Genomic DNA, 26,561 nt, shown 5'->3' on the forward strand with positions numbered 1-26,561 from the left:
TGTCTGCCTGCTGCTGGGTGGCTTGGTGCTGGCAGCTGAACCTGCTTTGTCACAGCTGTGCTGGGAGAGCTTCTGTGCAGAAGGAAATTGGGGTTCCATTGGGGTAAAGGGGTGGCTGTGTGCACGCTCCCTCCCAGATGCAAGAAGCCCGTTCCCTCTTGTCCCTGCCCTAGGGATGACTTTGCACTGAGCAAAGTCCCCACTGGAGATCATCCCCATTGCTTGGGTACCTCTGGAACTTCAGCATAGGAACTTTTTGTGAGTTTTCTTAATGCAAAGACCCAGTTTAGGTGACCCAGTATGTCACGCCAGCATCAATCCTCCCAGCACTCACTGCAGTGATGGCAGGGAAAGGGCACGACTCCTCACTGCCACCACTGGGCTTCCATCCGGAGGGCTGAAAGAAGCAGCTGGGTCAAGCACAGCCTTATCCCTGCCAGTGCCATGCTCCCAGATGTCCCCGGGGACACATCCCCAGAGGAGGCCCTGTGGCACACATGGGCCATGAGTGGATCTGGCTTCACTCAAGATGTAGGGAACCCACAGCTCCTGCCTGCCTCTGCCCCTGGCCATGGCCCCCTCCTCCTCCAGGCACAGTGGGATGCCTGCAGCCCACACAGGGGGATGAGGAGCAGCTCACAGGGTTGGGCCTGGCATCGGTTTACGTTAAGCCTGTTGCAAGCTGCCAGCTTTTTTTTTTTTAACTTATCTCCTGTCAGCTTCCTGGCAGGCTGCACTGTGGGGAAAATGGGCAGAAAAAGGTCTAACAGTGCCGGGGAGCCTGCAGCTCTGGTGCTGCAATGAGTCCCAGCCTGAGCCCATGGGGATGGGCAGGGGGGCTGTGGGATGGGGCCACTGGGCACCACACGTCCACTGCAGCCTGTTTGCTATCATCCCTTAAGAGATCTGGGGACAAAAAAGGCTTTGCTGCAAGAAGCGTAGAGGGAAGCAAGCAGGGGAGCTGTACCAGCACCAGCAGCGGGGCTGTGCCCACCGCCCAGGCAGCAGGCAGAGGCTCTGGAGCACGCTGGGCACAGGGTGGGAGGCTGCATTCAATCCTTGTCTTTCACCTGGGCTGGAAGCCAGCCCCAAAATAGCAGTCCAAAAACAAGATCACATGAGAGAGAAAAAATAGCAAGGCGAAGGATTGTCCATACTTCCTTGTCTTATGTGGGCGCAGTGCAGCAGCCCCAGTGACAGCAGCGCCATCCCAGCCCCACACATGCCGGACACAGCTGGATTTTGCCTGGAAAGCATCACCACCCCAGTGATGGTCCTGGTCTGAGGACATCGCTTCTCCTTGGAGCCCTTCCTGCATGCTGCTGTGAGTGTGTGAGCGTGGGTGTGCAGGCAGTGGGGTAAGGGAAGGGTGACCCAGCAGCACAGTTCTGCACGCCCCAACCCAGCAGCGCGCATGGGGTACGGCTCCTGCAGGCACACAGCCTCACTGTGGGCATTGCACGCTCTCCCCAAATGGTCTGCAATGGACTTTTGTGGTTCCCAAGCTCCTAGAAATTCTGTGGGCTCAGCGTGTGGGCTCAGTTCTGTGGGGAACGGTTGGGGATTTGTTTTCTTCTTTTTGGACTGAGGACAGGGAGGGAGGCAGGAGACATTTCTGTGCTCAGCAATGCAGCTGCAAGGTGAGCAATGAACCGCCGCCCCGGACCTGGCGCCTCCCGAGGGGCTGCTTTGACAGAAAGCTTTGCCACTGCTGCTCGCTCCTGGTCTGGGAGAAGAGCAGCACGGACTGCCTGCGTGCTGCTCAGAACCCTTCTGCTTCCGCGCGGCAGAAAGCGGCTCCGTAGTTAATTATTTACTGTATTTGTAAGCAAGCCCAAGAAACGTGCATTATTTACAGCACTCACACAGCAGAGCCGTCGGGCAGCGAGCTGAGGGCTCCTTCCCAGCGGCACGAGGAGGAGCAGCACAGCCGTGGCCATGCCGAGCCGGGGCGCAGCGCGGGGCCCGGGCCGCATCAGGGCTCTGCCTGTCCCCAAACCTGCTGCCAAGTGCGGCGTTTGTGACCAGCCGCCCGGCTCTGCTCAGAGCGCTTCGGATCCGAATCCGGATCGGCTGCACAAACGCACGGACGCCGTGCGCCACAGCCACGAGCCCGAGATACCCGCGGCCGAACGGCGCTCCAACAGCAGCGGGGGCAGCCGGCCAAGCTCTGCGCTCGCTCCTTTACCCGCAGCAGCCACGCACAAAGCCCGCATCGGGCACGGCTCCCTCGGGCCCACATCCCACCACTGGGAAGCTTTGAAAGCCCCGATCTGCTTCGGTCTCCTTGGCCACGGGAGGCCGGCAGCAAGCAGCAGCCGCTGCCCCGGGGCCGCCTGCCCTCTGGGTTCCCTCCTTGTGCCCGCTGCGTGCTCGCTCCCTACCCGCTCCCTGCCCGCTCGGTGCCCCCCGTGTGCCCGCCGGGCTGAGCCCCGGGGCGGGGCAGCGGTAGCAGCAGTGCCCGCTGAGCCCGACACGGCCGTGCGGGCCGCCCGTCTCCTCCCACCGCAGCTCCTCGCCAATAGGCTCGGCCGTTTTTGTTGGTTTTTTTTTTTTCTTCTGTTTTTTTTCTTCCTCCCCCCCACCCCTATTTTTTTTTCCCTGTCTCCCCTTCGCTCTGACACCAAAGGCTCAGCCCGGCGGCGGCAGCTCCTCCGCGGGATCGTGCGGGCGGTACGTTACCCGGGATCCCATCCCATCCCCGTCCCCCCCCTTCCCCATCCCTCTGGGCAGCACCCAGAAGCATCACCTGAAGCCGCGGGCGCCGTACGGAGGGGCTGGGAGGGAACCGGGTGCCCACGTGCTGTCAGTGTGCTCCTACCTGGGAGGGATGTGGGGACCGGAGCAGGGCCTGTGCGGGCTCCACGAGGGCACACATGGACCAGCAGGGGGGAAGAGGGGGCAGGTTCCTTCTGCAGAGATATTAGGATTTTGGATGTGCTATTTCCTCACCTAAATGGGCCAAAACCCCCCAAACCTTGCAGGTATCGTTGGGCTGCTGCCAATGATGGGAGCATGGAGGGGTTCAAAACAATGTGAGTTTCACAAGTTTCAAGATGACTGCAAATTAGCTGGAAGCTGTGGCTAGAAATTTGTCTCTGAATTTGAATCCAAATTTTTAAAATGTTTTATTTTGCAAAACCTAATACTAGGACCATCCTAATCCATTCCATTCCATAGGAAGTTTGTTTAAGCAATGTGGTGCTAGAAAATGGTTTAAAAAAAAAAAAAAAAAAAAACTAGGAAAAAAATTTATTAATGATAATTTCCTTAATAGAAATGTCCTGGGCAGAGCCCCAGGTCCCATTGCCCCACGTGCTGTTGGTGACACGGTGATGGTGGCAGTGGGACCCAGGCCTCTGGTGACCCAGCAGCAATCGCCTGAGCTGCAGGGAAGCTCTGCACACACAAACACGAGTTTGGACTTTAATTGGTTCCCAATTGCAGCGCTTGGCTTGGCGCTGATAAGCAGGACAATGCCTGAGTGTTCTCCCTGCAAAATGGGGTCAGCACAGCACTGCTCAGTGTGCAGAACAGACTGGGGTTGGGGCTGACCGCAGGTCGGGTCCAGGGAGGCCTCGGCCAGCCCCAGCCCTTTGGATAACCTCCCCTTCCAGCTCCACCCCGCCCAGGGGAGAGCCTCCCCCTCCCAAGCTCCCCGAATGACTCTGGCCTTCCTCCCACTCCCAAGACCTCGATCTTCCCACCACCGCAGCAGCTCATCACGCAGCTGGCCACAGCGGTGCTTTTTCCCCAGCAGTGATGCAGCTCTGCTGCTGCCACTGCTTTCCCAGCCCTGGGGCTGCGTCCCCCACTGCAGCAGTGCTGGTGCTCAGCTCTCCCTCTGCTTGCTTTATACGAATATTCCTCTGTGCCAACTGGCATGAGCAAGCTAAAATGCTCACAAACATAGCGGGGAGCAGAAAGGGGGGGAGCATGAAGGAGGTGCACGGCACCCGATGCGCCCAGGCAAGGTGATCAGAGCTGGGGGTGTATTTGCTTTGTATTGAGGTTCTCTGGTCTGGTGGTGGGCAGCACTTACAGCTCACAGCGCCAGCCATTGGGATAGCAGCCCCCGCAGGTTCATCTCAGTCTGTCTCCTCTTGTTTCAATGTACTTCTGATGATGCTTTCATAGAGCAGATCAAAATCTGATCCTCTTAAATGTTTGCTTTCTCTTCTGATGCCAAGTCAGAAATTAAATAATAATAATAATAATAAATGAAAGAGCTTAGCCATTAGAAAGGCCCTTTTCTTTCCTCAGTAAGAAAGATGGGGATTTTCCTCCTGGAAGAGCTGTGATGCAGAGCATGGCTCACCTGGAGCAGTCATTTCTCCAGTGCACACCTGCATTTTCCACTCCCATGCACACACTGCGTGCACCCAACACGGGGAAAGTTCCAGAGCTTGTGGCAGAAGCAATGTTCTGGCTTCCTGCAGGAAGCAATCCCCTTTCAGCTCCATTTCCAGCAGCTCCTGGGGCTGCGTGAGGCCCTTGGCGCTGTGGTTGGGTAACCAAGTGGCAGATGCTTCCATCCGTTTCTCAAGAAGTCCATAGCTGCATGACAATACGTGGAAGGAGGAAGGAAAAAGGATTTTCAAGAGACATTGCGATCCAGAACCACAAGAGGCACATTTCTGCAGGAAATAAGCCTTGCTTTAGGGGATTCATTAGAGAAAATTGCAACTTTTCAATGAGGAGATCACCACCAACTTCTACTGCAGTGGGGCAATAGCTGTTGGTGGGTGCTGATGTCAGTCCCCACCTCGTGTTCCCCGCGCATCCTGAGCTGTGCCTCAGCAGGGCTGTGTGCTCCTCAGACCCTTCCCACGTACCTGGTGCCACCTCCCATTGCAGCAGCAGCCACCAGCACCAGTGCAAAGCTATCACAGTGCACAGTGACCTCTGCCTCATTCCAGCTCCTCCTTCCTCTCTACAACCCCAGGAGCTGCACTGCAGTAATGCCTCCTGCATTAAACAACCCCCTTTAATCGTCTTTAATTTCATGACCCCCAAAATGGCAGCAGTTTAGATGAGATGAATAGACACCTCTCAAGAATGTGAGCTCAGAAATAAGAGGTTGCAAAGGACAGTGGAGACAGATGGTCTCTACCACAGATCAACCCAAAAGATGGTCCTTAGCCACAGGTCAGACCACCACCATCCCGCAACTCAAGAGGACTGGATAAAGTCTTGGCTGTGTTTCACAAGCAAGATGCCAGCAGTGCCTGAGCTTTCTGGCAGACCTGCAGAGCTGGAAGCACGGGGATTTCCTTCCATCTGCAGATCGCAGCTCCTTCACAGGAGCACACTGAACCCAAAATGCACTGAAGGCTGGTGTGTCCTGGGGCACTGATGGACAGACAGAGAAACCCCAGCACAGCCCTGGGTACAGGGCACACAAGCACCTGTGTTGTGTCCTGCAGCACCTGCCAGAGGGTGCAGGGAGGACGGGCACAGCTGGCACTGCCCTCTGGCACAGCACAAGGGCTGCTAACGCTCATGGCTGGGGCAGCCTTACAAATCCCACATTCATTTTGTGCAACTGCACGCCATTGATTATCGCCTGTGCTGGAGGCCTGGCTGGCTCTGCTTTTTAAGCCATTCACAATAGAAATCTGTTTGCAGAAGAATTTGCTGAAAACAAGTTCAGCAAGAGAGAAAGGCACTGCTGCTTTGTTATCTCTGCCCCAGAGTGCAGCATGGCCTGAATGAATGCAATAATCCTCTCTTCCTCTCTGCTCATTAAACAAGAGAGCAGCCTGACTCAGTATTCCTCAGTAAGAGCAGTCAGTATTTTTTTACCTTGCATCCAACATCAGTGTCCCCTCTGTTAATGTTGGACAGAGAGCAGCAGATCCTGCAGCCCTGCAGATCAGTGCCTTGGTGCAGGACAGCAGGATGGCTGCAGGCCATGGGCACTGCCTGCAGAGTTAGCAGCAGGCTTCCTCTTTCCTAAAGCCCATATAACAAAATGGTTTGATTCCTCAGCTGCTCAAATGGGCAGAAAAAGGCTGATAATTGTCTGGGTTTTCAGACCTGGGCATTCAGCATAGCCCCTCTCTGTCCTATTTCTTCTTTCCCAAACTGGCCGGGTCTGAGCCCTCCCCAGAATGAGATGGAGGCACCCAAAGAGGAATGAAATCACCCTGAGAAAGAGCACCCAGCAGAGCAGTGCCAGCAGAGGCACAGATAAAGCAAGAGGGGAGCAGAGGGGATTAAAGTTGCCTGTTACAGACACATGGTGGCACACACAGTCATGGAAGAAAGCAGGAAAACTGAGAGGCACGAAAGGAATCCCATCACACAGAGGGAGAGAGCAAGAAAGACAGCTACAAGCCCTTCCCAACCACACAGCTCTGCTGCAGAACACAGGCAGGAGAAGCCACAGAAATGCTTTGAAATGCTCCTCCCAGGATGTTCCTCACCTTCCCATTAGCTCAGCCCTTCCCCAAGGTGGGGAGGTGCTGCTAGCAAGTGGCCACAGGTCAAACACACCATAAAATGGCAACTAAAATGCAAGAGACACAGCACCCTGGGAAGGCTGGGGATCAGAAAGAGGCAGAAAAGAGATTTTCCCCCCAGGCCTGCAGCAGGAGCAGGGCTGGCCTGGAGGGTGACATCCCCACCCCGTTGATCTCCTCAGACTCATTCTGGTGTGGTATTGTCCTCCCTAAGGTTTGCTCTTTGCCCACAGCAGTCTAGACACAGGGCCGTGCGTGACTCACAGCCTTCTTGTGCTCAGAACGTTTGTTCCCACTTCTTAATTTAGAGCCGTGCTCCGAGAGGAGAAATCTGGGCGTCAGCCTTAACCTTGGGACTTTTCTTCCCACGCCTCTGGCGTTAGCAGGCCGACGGTCCCACCTCTGGGTGAGTCCCTGCAGTGCCCTTCTTTCTGCCTCAGCTTCCATTGGCACAGCGCAGAGACCCAGCACTGACCCCAGCGCCCCTCAGCACCCCGAATCCCAGCCGCCTCCTGTGCAGGCAGCCCCCAGCCCAGCATTTCCCTCCTCGCTCCCGGCCCCGCGCTCCGGGCGGACAGGAGGGGGAGATCTTCACCACGACTCACAGCCTGCGCTGCGCCCGGTGAGCTCTGCGCTGCTCTTTGCTCCCAGCAGCGCGCCTTGCAGACGGGAGCGCTCCGATGGGTACGTCGTTCTCCATCGGGACGCCCATCTCCCTTTAGATTTAAGTTCTAAACGGAGTTGATGGGGGCAGAGGGGCGCTGCGGGGTCAGTGCTGCGGGGGGTGGCTGGGGAGCTGCAGCCTTTGGGCTATATGTGGGCACAGGGCAGCATCGGGCGGTTTGGGGCTGGCGTTGCTTGGATGAGCCCTTTCCTGTGCCCAGAGCTTTGTAGATACAGGATTGCTTGTGTCCCAGGCCAGGCAGGTTTCAAAGGGGAAGGCTGCATACGAATTATTTTTAAATTTCTGGAGGATTCATGCTGCTTTTGTTTTGGTTTGGTTTTGTGGCTCAGTTCGGTGGGTTTAAAGATCTGGGATGTCCCCACCTTCTGCCAGCACCACTGCTGTGCTGGGTTGTGTCTGGGGGCCAGCAGGGCCCCATGGTGCCCCCTCACCCCATGCAGGTGTCCCAGAGCCAGGCCACCACCAGCTCACAGACGTCCCAGGGCCTTCCAGCCGTGCCAGGCTGCAAATAGCCCACGTGGGTGGCACCTGATGGCAGCGCTCCACGACGCACTCGGATCCATCAGATGTTTATAATTGCAGCTGTCTCTCCTGTGCTGTGTTGTTGGCGGCTGCTGGTGTTTGCAGGGATCAGACAGGGCAGACAGGCTGTCAGAAACCACCAGCTGTCTCCACGCTGTGCTAGGGAGAGCAGCAGCCCTGGGGCAGGGCTGTTTTCCTTGGAGCTGCGGTCATCAGCCATGCAGGTGTCTCGAGGGGACAAACTGATGTCCAGCTCTTCCATTCACAGGCACCTCATGTGCTGCTGTCTGGAGCTTCTGCCAAGGGCTGGCACAGCCTGTGTCAGCTCTGCTGCTCTGCCTGGAAATGAGGGTGGCACGTGGACACCTGGGGACCCAGTGGGCTGTCCTGAACTGAGAGCCCTCAAAATTTTGCCCAGAAACTGCATGCCAAGGAAGCACATACCATAGAATCATTCAGGTTGCAGTAGACCTCTGAGATTATCTGAATCCAACCACTGGCCCATCCCCACCATGCCTGTATCTTGCTGTACAGCAGCAGGAAACAGACGGAAGTGCGCGCTCACCAGTTGAATGCAGTCGTTCATTATCCCCCATTAATTAATCTGTTTGGGTTTTTCTGTAGATCTTTTCAACCACCTTTTATAAAGCTTCAGCTCTGATCTTGCCTTGCTCCAACAGAGCAGAAGGCTCTTTCCCTTGGAACACTCCTTGCATGTTCTCATGCACTGTGGTTTCAAACAGTACGGCATTTCTCCAGCTCTCAAGTCATGCAGATAAGAAAATTATTATTTATTGGAGGATTTTTCCCAGTAATAGCAATTATTATCTCAAGCAATTGTTGCACTATTAAGTTACTGAGCAACAGCCTTCATAGCAAAACACAGCCCAGGCTGTTTACTTGGGCACCCATAGCTACTAGATGCTACACTTAAAGACGTTAAGCAGCAGAACTCGGAGCAGAATTCTTCCAGGCAGTTTTTCCTCAGAACTTGACAAGCTATATTGCCATCATACAATGAGCTTGAAATGAAGATAATTAACTCCCCTTGCATTTCTATGGCAGTAAATCACTGCTGAGCTTATGGTGAACCCAGACACCAAGTGGTTTTCCTTGGAACAGCACAGACTGAGGCTTGAATTCTGAGTGATGATGTGTCTACTGATGGTTAACCACGGGTATGGATGTGGAGTTTCACTTGGCCTGGAGATGAAACCTTCTGTTTCAGGCATCCTTTGCCTCTCTGGTGAAGGACGCAGCACAAGTCTGAACCCAAACTCAAATCCTTATTTTGAAGCCAGAGCCAACCCTTGGTTGAGCTGGGCCGCTCTTCACAGGGGCGGCTGAAGGAAGCATCCCTTCTGACAACATAGGCAAATTCCTGCTGTTCACTCCTCACTTAAGCAGCATGCCTCATTAGCAGCAGCACGCCAATGTTCCGGACTCGTGTGGGTGATGAGAGCTTGGCATGGCTGGCAGCCAACAGCAGGGTGATGGAGGGAGCACCAACAAAGCCCTTACCTGGAATCAGGGAGGTGTTGCTTGGGAGCGGGGCCCATAGGATACAACAGGAGAACCACATCACCCCTTGGCATGAGAGCATAGCATAGCGCAAGACTGGGGGGCAAGAATCTGTCATTTGGAGGCAGGCAAATGGCTTTTCTGGGCAGAGCTGGGATGTGAGAGCAAGATGCAGAAGGGCTGGAGGAAAGCGGCGTAAACAGAGCAGCAGAAGGAAGCTGTGAGCAGCCTGCCCAGGGCTGGCACCGCCGTCTGTCCGCCTGTCTGTCTGTGGGTGTGCGGGGCCGGAGCCAGCAGCCATGGGGCAGCCACACCTGAGCCCAGACAGCCTCAGCACTCCCAGCTCTGCGGTCTGACATTTCATAGGGACAGCGGCAGTGGGCGGCAGGGGGAGCGGTGACATTTGGGAGCTGGGCAGCATCACCCAGCCTCACCTCCAGCAACCAGGGCTGCAACTGCGCTCCCTCCTGCACCACCCGTCCTGCTCTGCAGCAGCCCTGCAGGCCTCCTCTGCTGCTTTCTGCAGGAAGCAGAGCACACCCAGACCCTCGGCAGGGAGAGGGGCACAGAGCCCAGCTGTCAGCTCCAGGGGCTTCCTAAAAACCACTGCAGGTGAAAGGTGCTTTAGAACATTGAGCACCGGTGTTAAGTGAGCACTGTAGCTCAGCCACAGGGACCTGCTAGGAGAAGATTCCTTTCATCCCTCAGCACTGCTCGTACCCACAGTAGAGCACGGTGTCATCCATTATACTTGCCTCCTTTGATGCTGCGTACAAAACTTCTCTCCCCTCACCCTTTGCTGGAGAAACTGAGCCCTTGTTCTTCTCTACCAAAAGTATTCTTTCCACACAACAGGTCCCACACATCTGGCGTGCATTGGGATTAACAATTAAATCCCACACATGAGACAATGGGATCTGCATCTACAGCCAGGTCCACGTTCCTGGTCTGAGCCCAGGCAGGCTGCAGGAAGCGAGACCCTCCTGGCACTGCTCTCCTCCCAGGCTGGGCCAGCTCCAGGAGCTGCAGCTGTAATTAAGTTAATCACCAGATTGCAGGAGGGTGTGGGCGAGGAGGTTGGAGAGGCTGGCAGACAATTAGAAAACAGATCATCACTTTGTTTTCCTGTCTCCCCACGGATGCCAGTGCTTTGCTGAGATGCTGTACTGAGTCCCAGCCTGGAGAAGCACAGAAATCTCACGTGGCTCAAGCAGAACACTTGGCTATGAGCACACCTTTGTCCCCAGGACATGCATGAAATACCCAAGGACTCCTCTTCTCTGTAGGTAAAGTAGGGATAGCATTACAGAATTATGAGAGTTGGAAAAAACCTTTAAGTCCGTTGAGTCCAACTACCACCCCAGGGACACCTGTGCACAAGGAAAACCTCTGCCAAGCTCTGATCTTGCCTGCATCCATCACTGTCTCTTACTCTGGGGTGAGGAAATCCACCCCACAGAGTCAATCTCTAATACTTGCAATGAATAAAATCCCCATTTTATCCAAGCAGTTTTCCCCATGCAGGTTCCAGCAGTTCTGGGATCCCCCCAGCAGTTCCCTAAAGCCATACCCATCAGCCCCAGGGCTTCAGGGACCCACAGGGCCACGCACAGAGGAAAGCCAGAGCTAAAGTTCTTCTAGAATATTGTACCTGTTGTAACTGCAAGGCTGCTTGGGACCTCTCATGCAACATAATACAGAATAGTGACCTACAGAGACCAGATCCATTCCAAGAGGTCAGAAAGGGTCGAAAGGGAAAGGAGCAGGGAGGACAAAAGATGTGGACAGGAAAGCACTGCGTGTGCAGTGCAATAGCCAAGAAGTTTTGGAGCCCAGCCATTCTGTTGGGCTTCTACCCCAAAAAATAAGGCCCCTAGTGTTAGGTTCAGGTTCTCTCTTGCACTCCCACTTTTTTTTTTTTTTATTTCCATAAAAACCTAATGTTTTCTTGCCAAAGGTATAATAGCAGGGCCAGGAGCTGTGCTGTGCGTGGAACACCGGCTGCACAGTCATAAAAGTCTGAGAACAGCAGCAGTATTTAGCCAGGAGAGACAATGGGAGTGGAAAATTGCATTCATTCAGCTTTTCTTGTGGAGTCAAAGGCAGCTGGTGAGCATTGAGAGCCTCCTAAAAATAGGGAAAAAAAAAAAGCCCTTAAAGGAAAGATGTGAAAGTGAAGGCAATGTTTCCAGCAGAGCTGTTCTGTTAAATCTATCCATAGATGCTCTTGGCTGTGCAGACCTGCAAGTGAAGAAGGGTCGCACCACAGTCTGCACCTCTCCCATGTCAGCTGTGGTGCTGGGACCCTGTGCAGAGCCCATGGCTGCAGGGTGGGCTCCTCTGCTCCCTCCATCAGCCACCAGGAGACATCGGGTGCCTTTTATCCTCTGAGAAGTGTTGAAGGAAAAAGTAACTTCCAGTAAACTGCACAATGCTACCGGCCTCAATTAATGCTCAGCAAAGCACTGCAGCCTGTCTGGCTTATGGGGTGACAAGCAGGCTACTGCCCAGGGAAAGCCCAGAGCTGGTGTGGAGCTGAACCACAAGTAAAGTGCATGAACCAGTGGAGGTGACTGTAAAACTTGGGTCGGGTCCCTTGGAGAAAGGTTAATACTTTCAGATTGAAACAGGCCTGGAGCAGGTTCAAGCCTATGGGCGGTGGGGGAGGAATGGCCAGGAGTTGGATCTCAGGGCCAGGTAGGAAGCAGCTGGGGAAACTCATATCTGTGATGCAGTGCTGCTCACTGGGCACTGTTCCAGCCAACACTGTGTCAGAAACACGATGAGGACAGTTCTGCAGAGCAGGGAAAGGTTTAAAGCAGCGCATGGCAGGACTGCCCTCTGATCCTGCGGGACTCACAGCCCTGCCTGCAGCACCGCTCCTGGGGCTGAGCTCTGCCTCTGTCTCGGGGAAGGGAATGCTTCTTTGCTTTACTCCCCTTGGATATCTCATGCTGTTCTGATAAAGACCTGTAATACAACAAAAAGCGCAGCAATGTCAGCAGAGCAGCAAGAATTTCTCCAAGTCTAACAGCTATGTGCATAGAAACAAAGGAAAAATCTGCTTACCTTTGGAAGACCTCAGTATGCAGGGATCTCCAGGAAGATCCCCCTTGCTTCCACTGCAAACCCTTAAATGAGGGCAGGGAAGGGGTGGATCCTGCTCCAGCCCTTCCATCTCTCAGTGCATTGCATGCAGCTGAGCTCCTCCAGGTTGGCCCTGCCTCCCCGCCAGGTGCTCCATCACTGCTTCAAGCTGTGACTGAGCATTTCTGCTACAAGACCTTACAGGGGCACATCTGAAAGAAAGGGATGAAGTCTGGGAACTGACTAGAGAAATGGCTGGGCATGTTTTCAACAACAGCAGTGAAGTCTTATTTCCATGGTTTCAGTCCTTAGTGATCAAAACTTTAATACAAAAATTGGCACTTTCATGTATTTTTATCTTCGGCATGCTTTGGGGATCCACTTGGAGGAATGGTCTCCCCTGACTGACCTTTGGAGGAGAAATTGTTCCTAAGAACCAACCTGGCACTAGCTCAATCCTGATGCAGCTGTAACACAGCTCAGTGCGTGACTGATGTTTTCACAATCTTTAAATACATATAAATAGTGACTATGTAGTCCCACAGCATAGCTATGGGAATAAATAGCATTAAGTCATTTTCTGACCTTCTGGACATTCCTAGATTTACCCTGTGCCCCATCTTTGTTCATAAATCCACTTCTCTATAAGCCTGAAGAGCACTGCCTGTGAGAGGCAGCGTTTTCATGGTGGTTTAAGTGCAGTTTCTGTGCCAGGCTCTTGGCTTTCTGTCACAGATGGGATGCAAGGCTGCACAACCATGACATGGATTCAGAGTTCCACAGTTGATCACTATGTGGGTAAATCTCCCCCTCAAGGCCCCCTCAGTTATCTCCCAAAATATCTAAGCTGTGTTCTGATCCTCAGCACTGTGTGCCTGGGCCAGGTGAACACCGCAGCACCAAGCAGTGCTGGCTCTGCAGCGTGCCGCCTGTGTTGCAATTCTTGTCACAGCCACATCAGGAAGGTATAATAATGGTGAGAGCCATTAACCCGGGCTGCTGCCTCCTGCGGGTTCCAATCAGACGTTGGGTGGTTTCCAAACGTGTTTTCCAGCGTATAATTTTAGCGTGTGCGTCAATAGAAAGCAGAAAGAAAACAGGATTCACCGCGATACAATTAGAGGGACCGCATCCCTGCCGCCAGCGGGACGACCCCAGCCCTCCCACTGCAGGGAGCAGCACCTGTCCCAGCCCCGTCCCTCCTGTCCCTATAAGCACAGCACTGCGGGCAGCTCAGCACCCCGCTCACGTCTCCCATCTCCTGCAGCCTGAACCATGGCCGAGGGGGAGATAACCACCTTCACAGCCCTGACCGAGCGCTTCGGCCTGCCGCTGGGCAACTACAAGAAGCCCAAACTCCTGTACTGCAGCAACGGGGGCCACTTCCTACGGATCCTGCCGGACGGCAAGGTGGACGGGACGCGGGACCGGAGCGACCAGCACAGTAAGGACCGGCCGGGCTGCTTGGCTCTCCTGCTTGTTTGCATGCCCTGCATTGCTTGGTCAGCCTTACCAGCAGGAAGCAACCTGGCATGGGTGTGCAGGCGGCTGTGCGGCCAGGAAGGGCAGCCAGAAAGGGTGCTAATTGCAGGGGATGTAACTGAGGGTTAATTGCAGCATGCAGGCAAGCAGGCAGCTGGAAGATCAGGGAGGAGCTGCAGCCCTGCAGCAGTGGCACTGCACATGCGATGCTCTTGGGCAGCACGGCTGTGCTTCTCACACATGAATCAGGGGCTGGAGCTTGATGTGCTGAATGTGTTGTATCTGTGTGCTCTGCATGCAGCATCTCGTCTTCAGTACCTTCCCTTTCCCCTACGTGGTTAATTGAGTTCCTGCAGGATGCAGAGGTCCAAAAGAGGCAAGAACAAGGCTGGCCTGGCCTGCCCTCAGCAGCACCTTGCCCCCAGCAGCTCCCCTGGCTGAGCCCTCCTTAGCAGCCGCCTGCATGAGGCACAAAGCAGCTGTGTGACACTGATGACACGGTTCACAGCCCTGTTTGGGAGCTTTAAGCTCTTCCCAAGTGCTCAAGAGGATTTGGGAAGTGGGAGCCCAAGGCTGTGGGGCTGGATTCTGCCCTGCTCTGCTCACGGTGCTCAGCAGCACAGCCTGTTATTCCATATCCTGGGTGCTTACTGGAATATAACTGGGATCTGCAGCTATTCAGATCTCATATCTGGTTAGGAAGCAGCCCTGGGAGGAGCCCAATTGGCCATACATATTCTAGGAAAATGCTATTTTTTCCCCATTAAACCGTAAGCACCCATGTGGCTTTCTCTCCAAGCTTACCCTTTCCTCGTGCTTCAATGAGCAGCAGAGTTCTGGGTTCAAACACCATTCCCTGCTCCTTGCAGCATCCCAGCAGCACTGGGAACAGCCCTGAGCCCCCATCCTCAGGCTCTCCAGCCCACTCCCAAGCCCACCATCCCGAGCCCTGCAGCCAGCATCTCCCCCCCCCCAGACTCTCTTGCTTCTTGCTGGCCGCCAGCCAGGCTGTGTGCTGGGAAGTCCTGCCAGCCAGGAACCCCCTGCAAACAATCCTGTAAACGTGGATATCTGAGCAGGCAAATATTTACAGAGTGAACAGAGCAGCACAGGGCAGCGTGCCAGTGGGAGCTGCCCCTCTGGAAGCACTGCACTCTGGGGTCCTGCCCATGCACTGCCACTGGCACCACTGCTCCAGGGAAGTCCTTACTCTTATCTGACATCGCCTTGTCAAGTGCTAGGCACAGAATGAAGGAGGGTATGTAAGGGGAAAACAAAAAGTCACTCATCCTAGGCCACTGCACTCAGCACTAATTCCATTCCTGGTCCTTCACTGCAGGTCTCAGCACCCTGAGCCTTCAGCATGAAGTGAAAAATAAATGTTACATGAGCATTTCAGAGCCTTGAGCAGGAAATAAGCTCATGCTCCTTTCCAAAAACAACCTTACCTTACAGGGAAGAGGTAACAATATCCCATGCCCCACTAAGGAGTAAATAAATGAAGGAAGGAAGGAAGGAGCTGGAGCTAAAGCACCCACTTGTTCTTCGCTCCTTGGGCACCGAGCGCTGGAGAGCCCTCCCCAGGGCTGTTCCACTGCACCGGTCTGTGCCATGGGCTGGAGCCTTACAGAACAAGGCTCATGGGCATCTGCAGGATGCCCCTCTGTCTGCTGCCCTTCCAGCACCTGGATGTATGACCCAGCTCCCCAGGGCACAGACCCTGCCAGGCAGCAAGGCACGGTGCCCTGCAGTACCAGTACCTGAGGTCTGTCTGTCCTAAAAACTTCTTCACACGTCACTCCTTAACTGTCTTGTCAAAACCACAAAGGAAATTTGCAAATTATAGTCAGAATTAAAACCCCAATTTCCTGTGTCCCATTCCAGCATCTTAACCAAAAGGCTGCCCTCCCTTTGATGTAAAATAGGCAAAAATTGGTGTTTGGTTCCCCAGACACGGCAGTGGAGTTTCTCTCAAGGGGAGGGCACAAGGAGATGTATTTATCACCCTCTGTACTGTTTCTCTTCAACTCTTTATAACTCAGAACAGAAACACCTGGGCCATTATCTCTCACCACTTTCCCTTTTTCCATTTCCTTATTTTCCTTTTTACGTTATTGTTGTCATTTTATTTTTACAGTTCAGCTCCAGCTCAGTGCGGAAGACGTGGGTGAGGTCTATATAAAGAGCACAGCATCAGGGCAGTACCTGGCAATGGACACCAATGGGCTCCTGTATGGCTCGGTAAGCTGCAGCACACACACAGGAGCCCGGGGAGTGGGGATTCGCCATCCCTGAGGCTGTTCCAGAACATGGGGATGTGGCATGGGGGACACGGTCAGTGGGCATGGTGGGGTGGGCTGGGGTTGGGTTAGGGTTAGGGTTAGGGTTAGGGTTAGGGTTAGGGTTAGGGTTTTTTCCAGCCTTAATGGTTCTGTGATTCTGTGATCCGGTGCCCAGGAGCTGCAGGACAGAGAGCCACCAAAAATAATCCAGGTCTTTGAGACCCATTGATAGCAAAGCGCACACCCCGTATCCATGTTGGTAGGCTTCTCAGCCTCACTAAGGAGCTGCTTTGCTCCCCACACTCCTGGGCTATGGGCATGGGACTGCAGTGAGTCAGGAGCGAGGCAGGAGCCAGGCCCACGCTGCATTGTGTGGTGGGCACAGGGAGCGAGCAGCAGCCCCCCGGCTGCATCCTGCCCCACGCACCCCCCTCACTGCCCCTGCGGCTCTTTTCCAGCAGCTACCAGGCGAGGAGTGTTTGTTCCTTGAGCGGCTCGAGGAGAACCATTACAACACATACATCTCCAAGAAGCACGCAGACAAGAACTGGTTCGTCGGGCTGAAGAAAAATGGGAACAGCAAGCTGGGGCCGCGGACTCACTATGGGCAGAAGGCGATCCTCTTCCTCCCGCTGCCAGTGTCGGCCGACTGACTCCCATCCCACAGCTCACAGGCACCCCGCCACGGCGCCGGCCGCCCACCCCTGCTGCCCCTTCCTGGCGTTCCAATGAAGAGCCAAGCGTTAGAGCCCCGAGCCGTAGGTAAAGGCTTGAACCAAACCAGACCCGAGCTGCTCAGCCCTGCACGACCCTTCGCAGTGATGACGAGGAGCTTCGAGGACAGCCGTGCACCGTGGATGTGTGGCTTCCAGCCCCGCTGCTGCTGGAACCCAGCACCCCCAGTGCCCCATGATCCCATTTGTCCATCCAAGTACGTCGCTGCCACAGCGCCTTCGAGCAACTTCAAACTGCGCCATTGTTCGTGTTACTGAGCAAAAAGCTTGCAGATAACTTCACCATACTAAGCCAGCCAGAAGCTCCAAATCCTCAGCATCTCAACATTCCTTAGAATATTGCTGTCCCTCATGCTGATATCTGCCACGTTATTTGTGTTTATTTATTAAGCAGATCTGTCTCTTCCACAATCCCTTTGTAAGTAGTGCACGTGGCACCAAATGCCCTGGCGCTGTCCTGGAGATGCTGGAGCAGAACAGGAGCAGCAGGAGTGCTGCAGTTCATGTGGCTGAGGGATGCGGTGAGATTCCTCCTGGATGACAGCTGGGCTGGGGACACAAAGGCGGAGCTGCACGCCTCCTGAGTGCCCTTTTCAGTGCTTCCTTCCCTACAGCCCCTCCTGCTGGGCCTGGCTTCCCGTATTGGACAGCAAAGAGAAAAAGGCAGTTTGGTCCATAGAGTAACATAACAGTGTTAAACATTCCATTGTTTAAATAACAATTCTAGGTCAGTGGTGAAAAGCGCTCCTCTTCTGATTAGTAAAGATGAATAATTGCATTTATTTTACCTTTATTTTTGTATAATAAATCCTTGGGAACTGCAGAAGTGTGCGTTTGCTGGGAGCACTGCACCGCTCTGCAGTGCTTCCCATGGTGGTTGGACGCAGCATCAGGTGTGTCCTGCTGTACTCACTGTGAGCACACACAGAGCTTGAGGGACCACAGACATCACTTCCCAGCTTTCAGTTGCAACCCACAGCAGCCAAAAGGCATGCTTTTACTGTATACATTAATTAAAACTTTTTAATTAAAAAGAAAGGGGAAAGTAACGCTTGCAAAAGTTTACTCAGCAAAAGCAACTTCCCCTCCTTCCCCTCAAAAGCAAACCACAGCTGTAGGGTACACCCTGCATCACAGGCAGGCTGGGTGCTGCTCCTGCACTGTACCTGCGCCCGTTCTGCAGCACTGCCTGATCTGTGCATCAAAGCACACCCTGTGCAACCCATGTCAAACACAGCCCGATTACAAAAGGTCAGCGAGCAACAATCCATCAGCTGTGTCCCCATCACAAGCAGTGCACAGGTACAACTACCTGCGTGCCCTTTACACCTCAGTGAGAGCAGCAGTGCTGTGTGGGGCTGGGGCAGGGCTCAGATGCCGCAGGAATGGCGCATGGGGCCCTGTGCAGGGTGTGGGGCAGGGCTGGGCCCTGCAATCTGCACTCTCACCGTTCCTACAAGCTTATAACTGCTTAAAGGCAGTGCGTAAGAGTTTAAGTCTGACATTTAAACTGGTACTTAGCAGCACTGGGCAGGCCTGAGTGTGTGCCAAAAACCCAGCAATAGGGCAGAGGGAGGGCAGGGACAGGAGGACGCAGCCAGCTGCCCCATCCCAATGGCTCTGTGCCAAACTGGGAAGTGCTGCAGGCGATGCATTCAAGCGAGAAAGGAACGAGTGCATGCACAGGAGAGCCGGGTTTCTAATTAAACTGGAAAGTTGGAAAGTGTAACTGCGGGTTGAGCTGTGCTGCCTCCCAACACCTCATTAACCACAGAGCATTCCTCTCATTAGACTTCTGCACTCAGAAATTACCACCTCTGCTACACACTTGACACCCAACTGGGGGAAAACGTCAACACTTTGTCTGAAAAATAATCCCCGAGGAGGCCGCAGCGATGGCTTCAGACAGATGAGCAAGCAGGGATGGCGGAACCCGGAGAAACCACGCTGTGCTTGGAGAGCTTTGTCCTCAGGGTGAGAGGTGAGCGGCAAAACAACACTTGGAAGACTTAATGAGACGACTGCTCGAAGATCTTCCCCGGGAGGCGTGTGGCTGTGAAGGGACAGCGCCGGTGCCACCGCTCGGCCCGCAGAAGGGCGGCTCGCAGCGCGGGGATGCGCGCTCGGCTCAGGGCTCTGCACCGCTGCGGCACCGGGCGGCGGAGCGTCCAAAGTCGCAGCCGCCACTGCGCGAGGAGCGCTGCAGCTTCTTTTTCCCCTTTAAATCTCAACCTTTACATTAAATAAACAACTCCCTGACACGCTGCCAGCTGTTAGGAAGGAATGTAAATCTGGGTCTAACGGCTCCCATCCGCCGACCGTGGATTACACGGAAATGCCCATGAAAGGTAAAGGCTGGGACGGGCTGCAGGGCCGGATTGCGGTCCGGCGCTGCCCGCGCTCCCCTAGCCAGAGCCTGGGTCTCTTTTGCTGGAGAGACGGCACGGATCGGCTCCGTCCCTCGGAAGCCCCTCTTCCACCGGCGGGTTTAAAAGAGAGCAGCGCATCCCCCGAACGCAGCGCAGTCATCCGCGCTCCCCCCGCCGTGTCCTCCCGCCGGCTGCCAGCAGGTGGCGCTGCCGAGGCGCTGTGCGGGGCTGCCCGGTCCGTCCCGCTCCGCCAACTCGGGGCGGATGCGAAGCGCCGATATCTGCGTCCGCACCGGGACCCCAAACGGAGCGGGAGGCACGTCGGGGACGCACGGTCCCATGGCGCAGCGCTGGGGGCACCTCATCGCCCCCTCCCTTCCATCTCTCGTGTCGGGGTGCCGGGAGCCCCCCCTCCCAGCAGCGCCCATCCGGTGTAATAGGAGTAATGCGCTGGGGAACCCTCGCGGTCAAGGAGCCACATCCCCGCGGGGAGCAGGCAGGGAAAGAGGGGTTGGGCTCCTGCGAGCCGGGATGGAGCCTTGGATCACACGCGGAACACTCATCCCACAAAGCTCATTCTCCTTCCTTTTCCTTCAACCCAGCGGGCTGCTTTACCCATGAGACAGCATTCAGACTGAGCCTGAAAAGCCAAAACAACTGAAGCAAGGAAGCCTAAAATAATCTATTATTAAGCTCTGGGAACTGATGGGAATCCAAGCAAAAGGAAAGCTTGGGTTTCCGCAGCTTTCCTGTGGTTGGCATTTTGGAAAGCCTGCTGGAGGACACACACATCTCAACACTGGGCGGCCAGGGAGAGGGCTGGAGCCACAGCATTGTCCCCATCATCATCCCAGCATTGTGCCCCAACGCACTGCCCCTCTGACCAGGGATCAGACACTGCGTCCATCCGTTGTTTAGCAATTTCCATAGTGAATGTCACATTAGGATGAGTGGAGGAACTCACAGGAGCTTGAGAAAGCTCCAGCAAATCCTCCATCTCAAAGCACAGCCGTGGCCTCCCTGTAGGTTTGCACAGGCTGGGCTGTCTGTAACACGCACAGCAAATTGTTCCGGTGCTCTGGGTGACGGCTAACCTCCGCTCCCTGGTCAGGTCCTGCCTATGGGGAGCGCTGCTCACCGCCCATCCCCTCCCCGGGCCCCCAGGCAGCTGCAGCGCAACTCGGCGCTGCCCCGGAGGCGGTCCCTCGGAATGCAGTTACCTGCTCCTCGACCCTTCCTGGCTCTCAGGCTTTTCCCTTCTCTGCTAACTTGGTGCTGCAGGAAACTGCTTCCCACATTAAGCAGATTGCCTGCACCAGCGCAGACAAATACATTTATCATGCTGAATTCCCGAGCCATTACACTACGGAGTTTCCGGGATATGAATCCTCTGTCTCTCATATCCTCCCCGGCCCCGTTTCCGGAGTGGGGCCGCTGTGCATTCATCACCCACAGCACAGAGCATCCCTCAACCCCGCTCAGAGCCTGACTGCACCGAGGGCATGAGCTGCAGCTGTGGGAATGCTTGGGATGGGCCCAAACCACTCCCCACCACCCCAAAGCCACAGTTTCACTGCAGAATGCCTCCTCTCCCTTTTTCCAAACCCAATTTCCTCCCTTTGGAAAAATGGAGCTAGGAAGCAGCATGGGCACCTGCATCCAGATGTAAGAGCCGACCTCCCCAGCATGGGGAGCTGCAGGACCCACAGCTGAGCAGTGGCACAGGGCTGTTTCTGGGGAAGGAGCTCCACGCAGCACTGGCAGGGCAGCAGTCACTCTCAGGGCTGTGCAGCCCCATCCACACATGTTTCCATGTTGCATTTCAGATGTACCCGCTGCCTCTCGGGTGTGCCAGCAGTGGGCTTCTCCTCTGGGCTGCCCTGCCTAAAGCATCTGAAGCTCATTTGTCTTGCAGCTGAAGTATGTTTTTTCTTTCTGAGATGTGAACAATTTCTGTGGATCCATCTGGATGTTATTAGGAAAATGTTCTGGGTGCATGGAGGCTGCTGGCAGCTCCTCACTTGCTTCCTCTGTCCTGGGCATGCGAGGCAGGGAATGACGCACACGAGGGGTTGGGGGTGTGGGTGAGGGTGCTGGCATGTGAAGGGCAGCAGCCACGTAGCATGGATGGGTGCTGAGCCCCCAGGACATGCTCAGCACTGTGGGGCCACACAGGGATCGACCTCAGTGAGAAATGTGCAGACGAGAAGGGGAGCACAGGACAGGGACCCCACGCTGCCCAGCTCTTGTCTTCCCCAGGCTGCTCCCCCCCAGGCTCTCCAGATGTGCCAACCCCCCCTGGCACAGCCAGCACCATCCTCCCCTGCCCTGCCCACCTGGGGACAAAGAGGGATGTGGAGCAAACTGCACTTATGCAAGGGCTCCTCACTGCTGACTTTAAATTCACGCTGCTGCTCCTCAGCAGCCCCCTCCCACTTGTTCCCCTCTCTCTGCAATTCTTTAGTTCAGCTTTTTCCCCTTCTTCTGTGCAGTGATTTGCAGCAGTTTCAGTCTGCTTGTACAACAGCACGAGTCCCTTGGGCCTCGGCTGACAGCTTCCACGGCTTCGGGTATGTTTTTATTTAGCCATTAGAGCTACATCCTGAATGTGGCTATAAAGCACATTTATCCTTTATGACTTAACTCGGTGCCAAATCCGCCCCGGCGATGGCTTGTGCTGGGGAGCGCCCGTGCTGTGTTTGCTGCAGGCTTTGCTGTGCTGGGCCTGCGCTGACAGCTGGCGCCAAGCTGGGGACAAAGAGGGGTGCAGGAGGGACAGAGGGGATCTGGGCAGCTGCAGTGGGTGCTTGGAACCGCCATGTCCTGGGCACAGCAGCATCACCGTGGGCGCCGTGCTGCTGGAGCAAAGCTCACGGCTGGACACGGTGCGTGGTCCTGATGGCCACGTGGTGCCTGAGAGAAGGAACCAGCCCTTCCGAATGGTGACTGCAATTTCCAGTTGGTCACATGTATCGAAGTCACACCTTGAAGGCAGGATGAAGAAAGGAGGAAGGAATCACGAAGGCACAGCTGTGCAATCCTAACGCTGTGAGCTGCTGGATGCTCATTTTTCAGAGAACATGGCCTCCAGCTCAGGCCCATGCAATGCAATGGCACCTGTGTGCAGGCATTGCTCACCCAGGCAGACCCGTCCTCATGTGGCTGTTCAGTTTTCCTCATCCAGGTCCCTCTGAGTGTCTGGCAGCATCCAGGGAGCAAGTGGGGGAGTCCAGAGATGGGCCTCCATGCTGGGTGCCTTTCACTGAGAGCAAAGCTCTCCTGAAGTGCTCTCCAGGGACATCCCCAACCCAGCAGCACGAAGGAGCTCTGCTCAGATGTCATTAAACCCATTTGGAACCCCCTTCTGTCTCTGCAGTGCCATCTCCCTGCATCCAGCAGCTCTGGCAAAGCTGGCGTTTCCCCACAAGTCCAACAAAAATGCCACGGGAGGCCTGGTGCAAGGCTGCAATGGGACAAATCTGCCAACAAGCGTCAAAAGGACCAAGAAAAGAAAAAGAGGCGAACCATTGCTTCCTGCCCACGCTTTAGTTGACCCACAGATCATGTTCTGTACGGTTTGTCCTGAAGTGCGTTGAAATGCAACTTTCTAGGCTTTTCTGTCCTGCTGGGGCAAAACCCACACATGTGGGATGGCACAGAGTCTGATCTCAGCCCCTGCTGCTGTTATTGCAGCTCTGCAGTGGTTTTGTGGGGCTTTGGGGTTGGGGTTTCCTCTTTTGGTTGGTTTATTGGATTATACTGTTTTAACTAAACTGGCCCTCTTAACACTCGCAATCTTCAATCTTTTCAAAAGCTCAGAAATCAAAATAAATTTCTGCTCTGATGAAGGTGAGAGGATCAGAGTGGACACCCCGGGTGGATGCTGGGGCGTGCACACAGAGCCATGACGCCTGTCCTGTGCCATGTGGTGCATTGCTTATTGCACACATTTTGAGGCAGAGCCCAGCCCAGGCAGTGGCGTTTTCTACTGTGCTCATGCTCTGCAGCACAGCAGTGGGACACACTGGAGAAGCAGGCTGCAGCACGTGGGACCCCAGGCAGAACCTGCAGAAAAGCCCAGGGCCAACACAGCTGTAGGATGGACACGGATACCCGAGTAAAACAGAGAAGTTCCCCCCTTCCTGGTCACAGGGAGTAGGAAGGGTAAAACACAGCTCCAAAATATTCCCACCTCGCAGAGATACCTTGAGACCACCTCACTGCCAGCCACATTCCTTTTTTTCCTCTCCTCTCTACCAGCCCTGGGTTGAACCTTAGCACAGGAGCGCTTCCCAAAAGCAGCCGACTTCGTGGAAGCTCGGTGACTGCGCAGCATTTCCCAGAAGGACCCACGTGGCTGCGTGTCCTGCCTTCACTGTGCAGCCATGGCAGGGCGATGCGCAGCCCCCGCTACCCTGCCTGCTGCCCCCAGCAGTGCCAGGACGCTCAGCCCGGGGTTGGAGCACGGCCACCACCATCCCCTGCTGGGGCATCGAGAATGAGAAGAAAAAAAAAAAAAATGCTTTGAAATGAGTTTTAAGTAAACAAAAAATTGATCTCGGAGACTCCAGTAACCACAAGCATAAATTTGGGTTTGGCCGGGCTCTGTGTTTTGCTTGGGTTCTTCTGCATCACATATGAAGCCTATTTTTGGATGATTTGCTCGAGCGGCTCTGCAGATCCTGGGGCCACAGCACGCATTGCATGGTCACCTGGGAGTCACTGCTGTCCCCGTGGCCGCTGCCTGGAGTGGTGGCCTGAATCAGGGCTCCTTATGCCCAGGGCTGCCAGCACTGCAGGCGAGCAGTGTTGGGAGCTGGCCTGGTATGCCCAGGAAACAAAAGGTGGGGAAGGGTAAGAGCATGCAATTTCCTGAAGAAAAGCAAGAAAAGTAATTCTATGCATACCCTTATAAAGTAAACAAGATAATAATAATATAAAATGAAATTCCAGCAAAGGGCAAGGGATTTACTCAGCAGATGGAACACGTCTTGGGCAGCACTGGGAAAGGCATTGTGCTTATGGGCAGCGGAGATGTAATGGAAACCTCTTGGAGGCAGGAGGAAGGGGGAAGTCCAGCAGGACACTGGCTCGCAGCCACTCACCTCTACAAATCACAAAACCGAAATAAAACAAAGCCAGGTAATGCTCCCTCACTTGGTAATTGCCTCCAGAGCAGGTCTTCAGCAGGCACAGAGTGTGGGGAGAAGGGCAGCGGGGGCTGCTGGGGCTGCACGGAGCTCAGGGCAGCCAGAGGAATGGGAAGGTACAGCCTAAATTTCAAAAGGCCAAGGAACAGGGAGAACAGAGGGAAGAAAACTAAAGAAACGTGGTGTCGTGTTGACTCCCTGATGTGCGCCTGTCAACCGCACAGCCCAGCAAATGGCTCAGGATAAAAGGAAGGGAAAAGCACCATTAGGCGTCCGTCGGCCGGTGCTCGTTAGGCGTCTGTCCGCGCCGCTCTCCGGGGAGGCCGTTCCCAGGAAAGGTAGCAGACGAAGGCTTTACAAGGCGAGGGAGTGAGGAAACTGCAGCAGAGGAAAGAGAGCAGACGGATTGCTAAATGAAAAGGCAAACGAGCGCTGTGAGCAAACAGCGCTGCTCCGGGGGCAGAGGCGCAGCCCGGCGCTGCGCTGTGCTGGGGCTGTTTGTGCAGCAGCATCCCAACTCGGCTCCGTGCGATGCTTCCTGAGCGCTCCCACGTCCAGTGCTGCAAACTCCCTGCGCAATCCCTCCCAGACCACAGGCCTCGGCTCTCAGTGAGCGCCACAGCAGCACTCAGAAAAGCACACGAGGAGCTGTCAGTTGTAGCGCAGCGCTCCCCGTTTCCACTCCGAGCAGCTCTGGAGGTGATTTGCAGCCTTCAGACCAACGAGCGGCAGACAGAGTGCAGGCAGCAGAGGAGGAGAGCAGTAGCTGCCAAGCCGTGGCACTTCACACTCCCAGTGCTTTTATCCGTGTTGCTCTGCGCGCCTCACAGGAGATAGCAGCCTGCCATTATCACTCCCTACCTCTGCGGAAGCTGAGGCACAGCTCAGAGTGAGATGTTATGGTCTTTCTTAACACTCAGTCCTCCGGAGGCTGCCGGGGAGGGAGGTGTGAGGCAGAGTGCCCTCCTTCAGAGCACTCACTGCAGTGAGCACAGAGGGGAGAAAAGAGGAGTGTGGGCGATTCTGGGATGCTCTGAAGCTGATGGTAGTGCTGCCTTTGTGCAAACCCCCCCTCCGTAACACCCCTGGGAAGGCCAAAAAGGAGGGCAGGACGCCGTGAGGTTCAGTTGTTGCCACATTTTGCCAAACTTTGCACTACTTTTACAAAAGCCTCCTTTGTATTTTATTGAAAATTCTATACAGAGCTCGATAAAAAAGAAAACAAAGCCATTAATGATGCCTGCAGTATGGAAAGCAGGCAAATGCCTGCTCCTTTGAGCACTTATTCCTAAGTGGTGAAACCTTTCAGAGCCAACCAAGTGAGTCACCATTACCCAGCACAGCAGAGCTGCACATGGGCTTCCATGTGAATGCACTCATATACACCAGATACCTGCTGGCATCAGTGGTCCTCACACACAGCAACGGAGAGCATCATACCAGCTTACAGCACTGTCTGGGCCTGCAGGCACTGCTGCTTCTTCATTAGGAATAAAAAGGATGAGAGAAAATTGTCCAGTTGCTTTTGGGTTTGACCGTCATTATCAAAAAGGGAATGAAGAGCTGCACAGTGTGCACACAGCAGAGTTATTTGAGCAGAGGACACCAGCGCCTTGACCACGCTGCATTAGGGCAGCAACAGCACACAGGGATGTGCCAGACACAGGGCTAGGCACAGAGGCTGCATCAAAGCCCTGGGCAGCTCTGATATCCGCTTCCAGAGCTCTGGGCAGAGAGCAGAGATGTTACGGCCATTCGGACAGCTGCAAATTATTTGTTCATTCATTCATTTTCTATGGGCAAAAATCCCAAATCAACCCGGAAAGAAAACCCACCCTGGGACACCAGCCCAATCTGTGGGTGTCAAGATTCGCTGCTGTGGGAGCAGAAAGGCACTTCGTGCAGCCACACACCTCATAAAGAGAGGACAGGAAATTTCATGGGAGCGAAGACAATGGCTTAATTTTTTCCTGCCAATTCAAAACAATGCTCTCGAAGAGCCAGAAGCCATGGTCTGTGAGAACTAAATTGGTGGTCCCCATCCGGTTGCTCTGAAATAACAGCCCTGTCACCACATGGCACAGAGCAGCAGTGCCAGCGTGGTCCCACGAGCCACCAAAGGCTGTGCGAGGAGAAGTGGGAGTGGGGCTCCTGGCCTTGTATTACCAGGCAGGGCAGGGATGGGGCAGGGATGGGGGAGGGATGGGGCAGGGATGGAGCAGGGATGGAGCAGGGATGGAGCAGGGATGGGGCAGGGATGGGGCA

General features: G+C 54.7%; 1 protein-coding gene and 1 long non-coding RNA gene across 6 annotated transcripts; one reads left to right on the forward strand and one right to left on the reverse strand.

The window, feature by feature from the left end:
- The first annotated feature begins 1,159 nt into the window (after nucleotides 1-1,159).
- On the forward strand, nucleotides 1,160-17,600 carry FGF1 (fibroblast growth factor 1). Of its 5 annotated transcripts, XM_042881576.1 has the most exons (5): nucleotides 2,612-2,673; nucleotides 6,773-6,870; nucleotides 13,547-13,723; nucleotides 15,899-16,002; nucleotides 16,502-17,600. In XM_042881576.1, the coding sequence occupies exons 3-5, from the start codon at nucleotides 13,555-13,557 to the stop codon at nucleotides 16,694-16,696; spliced, it is 468 nt and encodes a 155-aa protein (XP_042737510.1). In that variant the 5' UTR covers nucleotides 2,612-2,673; nucleotides 6,773-6,870; nucleotides 13,547-13,554; the 3' UTR covers nucleotides 16,697-17,600. The 5 variants fall into 5 exon arrangements, with proteins under 5 accessions (XP_042737506.1, XP_042737511.1, XP_042737507.1 ...); XM_042881572.1 differs by lacking the exons at nucleotides 2,612-2,673; nucleotides 6,773-6,870 and adding an exon at nucleotides 1,160-1,324; XM_042881577.1 differs by lacking the exons at nucleotides 2,612-2,673; nucleotides 6,773-6,870 and adding an exon at nucleotides 1,160-1,324 and having other exon boundaries at nucleotides 16,505-17,600.
- On the reverse strand, nucleotides 9,467-12,292 carry LOC122185612. The gene is made up of 3 exons (XR_006180929.1): nucleotides 12,262-12,292; nucleotides 11,434-12,162; nucleotides 9,467-11,319 (listed from the first exon to the last, which is right to left on the reverse strand). It is a non-coding gene; the product is annotated as an uncharacterized LOC122185612 (long non-coding RNA).
- Nucleotides 17,601-26,561: the final 8,961 nt, after the last annotated feature.

The sequence above is a fragment of the Lagopus leucura genome, unplaced genomic scaffold, assembly GCF_019238085.1.
Source record: "Lagopus leucura isolate 7727_CA_CO unplaced genomic scaffold, USGS_WTPT01 Super-Scaffold_100030, whole genome shotgun sequence".
Taxonomy (NCBI): Eukaryota; Metazoa; Chordata; class Aves; order Galliformes; family Phasianidae; genus Lagopus; species Lagopus leucura.